Source organism: Alligator sinensis, unplaced genomic scaffold (assembly GCF_000455745.1).
Source record: "Alligator sinensis unplaced genomic scaffold, ASM45574v1 scaffold1723_1, whole genome shotgun sequence".
Classification (NCBI taxonomy): Eukaryota; Metazoa; Chordata; order Crocodylia; family Alligatoridae; genus Alligator; species Alligator sinensis.
The window spans coordinates 515439-520646 of NW_005842959.1; the positions used below are offsets into that span (position 1 = coordinate 515439).

Consider the following 5208-nt stretch of genomic DNA (forward strand, 5'->3'; position numbering starts at 1 on the left):
GGGCTGGGCTGCCCTCAACTGCCCTTCACGGGGCCAGATGGCACCCCACTTTGGGTGCTGGATTGGGTTCACTGGCTGGATCTGTCTCATGGAGGGACTGAGCACTGCCTATCTAGCCCCACAGACAGAAAGGTTGAGCATATTGAATAGAACATTGACATTTGGTATATTCATGGTTTTTGCGACTATAGTCACTCAGTAAAGAAATTATGGAGCAGTGATAGGATGGGTGGAGAATGGCACTTATTTAATTGATTTTGAGCACCAGTTAATTTTTAAAAATTACTTGACTGATGCCTTCTGAGAATTGCACCTTTCTCTCTGAAACTTACTGGTCTGTGTTGGGATGGACAAGGAATAAAGTAAAATAAAAAATAAAATTAGACTGTTGGAATTGGAGATGTGAAAAACATACAACATATGGGTAGACATTCATTTTAATGCATTTGGTATTTAAAGCAAGAACCCAAATTATCTTTTGTGGTGAATTTACTCTCAGAAATATATTGTCAGTCCCCTATTACACTGACTAGCATGCGTAAATTAAAAAATAAAACACCACTTCTGCTTATCGCTGCATCTGTCAAAATGCACCAATATTTGCTTCATTGCAGATGCCAGTTGGTGTTAAGCCTATTTAGTACCTGGTTGGAAATCAGTCTGGGAATTCAGTACCAGGTGCTGTAGGCACTTTACTTTTTTTTCTCGTTTCGCTTTTGCCACCTCACTGAAGCTTTCAAAGAGTCAGCATTTTTCCCTGGACTCAAAGAGTTCAGTATTTTGAGGGAAGTAATGTGAGGTCACCTGAGTTAAATTAGTTTTTAACAAAAATCATTTAACATTGTTGTTCATGGGAGAAAGAAGAAGAGAAAGTAGATTCATTAGGTAAGTAAACAAAACAGTTTTGGCAAATAATCAAAATTAGCTGTAAAATAAAGTCCATTCCAACATAAAACATAATTAACATGTCTCCTAAAAGAAATGAAGATCTAATGTATAAACTGTTGCCATAAATGTTTTATAATGTAGCACAGTTTTCCCCTTCAATTATATAACATAAATGATAATAGGAAGTGATTCAAGTGAAAGATGTTGTTATGTACGACTGATGTACAGTGGGCTTCATTTAAAAAAAAAACAAACCCAAAAAAGTCTCTTAAGACCAATGTCTATTCTGTATAGTTAGCAGGTATTACAGGGAAGAGAAGAGTTCTTATAAAATATGTTGGATTTTTTTTCTTCTTTTTTTTTTCCTTTTTTTTCTGGGGCCAGGTGGGGCAGCCATTGACAGGGCTGGGAGAGCGGGCGAGGGATGGGGGCTCGTGGCAGAGCCCCCCATGCAGCGCAGGGCAGTGGGGGGGCAGTGGAAATCACCACCCACCACATGGCAGAAGCCAATGAATGCAGGCCTTTATTTTTTTTTAAAGAGCTGGGACTGGGGCTGGGCAAGACAGCCATTGACGGGGCTGGGAGAGGGGGCGGGGGTCAAGGGGTACTCAGCAGGACTGGAGGAGCAGGCAGAGGATGGGGCCTCCTGAGGATCCCCCCATGGTCCCCTCCCCCCTCGCCGCCTCCTACTTACTGGCATGGAACTCAGGTTCAGCTCCCTCTGGCGGTGAGTGGAGACTGCCTGAATTGCCGAATCTCTGAATCTTTCTGTGAATCTTTTCCAAATCAATTCAGACCTTTTTATTGGTTTCCTGATTTAATTTGGATTCAGAGATTCAGCTGCCGAATCAGGCTGAATCTCCTCCAAATCCAATCAGCACCTGAAGCTTTGCACAGCCCTAGAAAACATTTACTGAATCTATCAAGGACAGTAACGTGTAAACCTAATTCCTACCTTCTCACTGGAATCGAGTAGATATTTTATGTTATATTATTACTTCAGATATAAACTATCCAAACCATACTCTGTTTGATCAGTAGATCTTATTCTTGAAGATGTCCCCATAGTAGCAACAAGTACAAATTTGTAGCAATACACATCTAGGGTGTCATCATCAGAAACTAAGCCAAAAGTAGTCTGTGCAGAAAATGTTCATAGGGCACAAGAATCAATGAGAGGTGGCATGGGGATACATTTGTGGCCTCCCAGCCATAATTATTGGAAAAGCCAGTGCCCCCATGCTGTATCGGAATGGGGTGGCTGTGGAGACACGTTGGCCTATGTAGGGGCACAAAGAAGTCAAGGAGGCATCACTGAGACTTAAGGTTCTGTACTACCAGAGGATACTACAGAAAAAAGACTTAAACTGGGGCCTGTTTATAAACATTCCAAGCAAGAACCACCAAGTTTCAAACAACCTAGTAGTTTGTGGAGGAAAAATATATTCATGAGAATTGTGTGCATTAACTGCTATGTTTTGATCTTGCTTTTGGATGTATAGGCTTTAATAAGTACAATATTGTGAGTATAAAATTAGTAGTTCTCTTGCTCTGGCTCCCTGTTAACTTCCATCCATAAATATGTCAAAATGAGACACTGTTCACAGTAAACTTCTGCAGATGGTCATCTTGATTATTCATGTTTTGCTGGGCTCTGCATGGCTTCTCAAGCTTGCAGGGCTGTGCCCTCACGAGGCTCAAGTACTCAGCCTGAGCTCATTGGCCTTGACTCACTTTAATGCCTGGTGGGTTCTATTTGCCTCCTTTATACTTGCCTTTTTAGGGTGCCAGAGTATATTGTAAAAATCGTCATAATGTAATATCATCCCTACATTTTTACATAGTTTGATTGGCAGAAAAATAGTTAATAATGCACGTACCTGATTCATTATCATTGGATATTTGAAGAGCAATTCCTGCAACTCAGTGCCATTATTTTGGGCTTATTGAAAACTGGGCAGATGTCAACTTATTAGTTACATTTGGTTCATATTTTGAAGGTTTTCTTTGCAACCATAGTGAATAGAGATTTTTTTTCTATTTATTTAAAAATGAATATTTAGATTCTGGAGCACAAAATGTGGGAAGCAGACATAGATGATAAACCTGTGTATATTTCCTCTTTTGAGCTCTGTGGGTGACAATACCATTGGCATCAAATTTTGCACATTATAAGTCACATTAAAGCAATTTTTCATTGATGAAAGCCCTTTGTGAAAACAGGAATATTAGAATATATAACCTTCTGAAATATGTCTTTCAATTTCTCCATTTGTCTCACTATTCTGTTTTAAACAGCTTTACTCCATATTCCCATGGTAATGTTACTTTCAGCATTCTAACACCAGAACCAAATCGTCGGCCTGGTTACAATAACTTCTACAATACTCCATCTCTTCAAGAATTTGTAAAAGCCACTCAAGTGAGATTTCATCTCCTTGGTCAGTATTATACAAGTGAGCCAAATGTAAACTTCAGGCACAGATACTATGGAATTAATGAAATTACAATAAGTGGAAGGTAGGAGCTTTACGAATTCTCTTTTTTATTGCTGAAGAAGCTTCTGAACTATTCAGATTTTCAGTAACATGCATGCTGTGTAATTAGCTATCTAAAATTCAGTAGATGTACCCTGATTTTATGTTCCTGTGACTGAGAAGAGAACCTGCTTTACAGTATTGGATCAGGCCTTAAATGACCCATGCACCCTATAATCTGAACAGTTACCCAAACGTTTGTTTAAAATTAATGACTTTAATTACACAAATCTGTCAAAATAGGTTCTTTTCTTGGACATATCAACTCCTCTAAATAGGGATTGATGATTCTAAGTCTGACTTCTGGTTTACTGCAGAATCTCTTCTGTTTCATTATAGATTCCCAGACATAGCAATTTTAATGGTCTTTATACAGGGCTAACGTCTTTGTTTTAGCTACAGATTTTCATTAAAAAAACTGGGCAGCTGTCAGTAAAACTGTTATATTATCTGTGACTGACAACTTTATTGTATATGTTAAGTGAGTGATCTTGTGACAGGACTAATTATGCCCTGTAAATAATATGCAAATTTAGCAATGAAATAGTCTCTCTAGAAGCATACAGTGCTGATTTTGTGAACAAGTGTTATTTCTGAACCTGTGTTGAAAGATATGATCTTAATTTATCGGAAAACACCCTATCAGAGATCACATTTATCTTAAATTAAAATAACTTTCTTTCCTGGTGAAATAATTTTGATGGTTGGTTTAGATGTATTGTGATTACTGAATCAGCTTCTCTCTTGATGACCCTGTGACTCCATAGTTCTAGTTCTACATCAGTCTTTACTGAAATGTCAAACCTTAAGATAAAAAGACTGCAGGCCCAGTTCTGCCCTCAGTTGGGCAGGTGTATCACCCATTGACTTCTATCATAGTACTTAAGTGGTGGTTGCATCTTTTAACAGAGTGCAAAATTAGTTCCTGTATAATTAACCTTGTTATGTCTAAGATTTTTAAGATATTATGGCCACAGTATAGGATCAAGGGGTTAATGTTGACAAGACAGGCATTAACTATAATTAATAATGAGGGCCTTGCATCTGCATATTATATTAAGAAAGAACATAATGCAAATATTATAGCATAAAAGTTGGTTCAGGACATGGTTCTGTTAATTTACTTCTCTGGAAAACCGTACTTGACATTTTAAATGTTGAATGGAGAAGACATCTAATGGTTATTATACTTAGGAAAATCTCTCTTCCTAGATTTAGTTTTCTGCTTTGTAAAAAATAATTTTTATGACAGTGTAAAAACTGAGAGATATCTCTCTAGTAATAAGCTTAGTGTATTTGCTTTAGTAGCTGTTGTTTTGTTTGCAGATGTGATTGCCATGGCCATGCTGACCGTTGTGACACAAGTAGTGAGTCATACAGATGCCTGTGCTCCAAGGAGAGCAACACAGAAGGAGATCAAGTGAGTCTCTCCCCACTAGCATATATCTTGCATCTATATAATCTGAGAATGGATTCAAACTGCAACATTTGGATTGGGATTTCAGACCTTGAATATGTAGGCTTTTTTTGGATCCAAGAAAAACTTGGCTTTAATTCCTAAACAAAACTCCATCTGGAAATTTTGAGGAGCAGTTGAACTCAAGGTTTTGCTTGGTCCTGTGATGGCAATGTGGTCAGCTGCAAAGTTTGGCTCCAGTTTCAGTTCTGGCATTCAATCAAATATTATCAGTGTTTGGGTTTGTTTTAAGGCCTCTGTCTAATTTTGTCTAACAGTGAAATACTTTAACTTGGTTATTTGCTGGGAGATCATCTCTGGAATCAA

General features: G+C 38.1%; 1 protein-coding gene across 1 annotated transcript in view; it reads left to right on the plus strand.

The window, feature by feature from the left end:
- LOC102381512 (usherin-like) overlaps window positions 1-4845 on the plus strand; it is a gene marked incomplete at its 3' end in the record, with an annotated part of 85492 nt that extends 80647 nt beyond the window's left edge. The window contains exons 7-8 of the mRNA XM_025192654.1: window positions 3187-3408; window positions 4752-4845. Of these exons, the coding sequence (XP_025048439.1) occupies window positions 3187-3408; window positions 4752-4845 (316 nt within the window). The remainder of the gene's footprint in view (window positions 1-3186; window positions 3409-4751) is intronic.
- Between the last annotated feature and the right edge of the window lie 363 nt (window positions 4846-5208).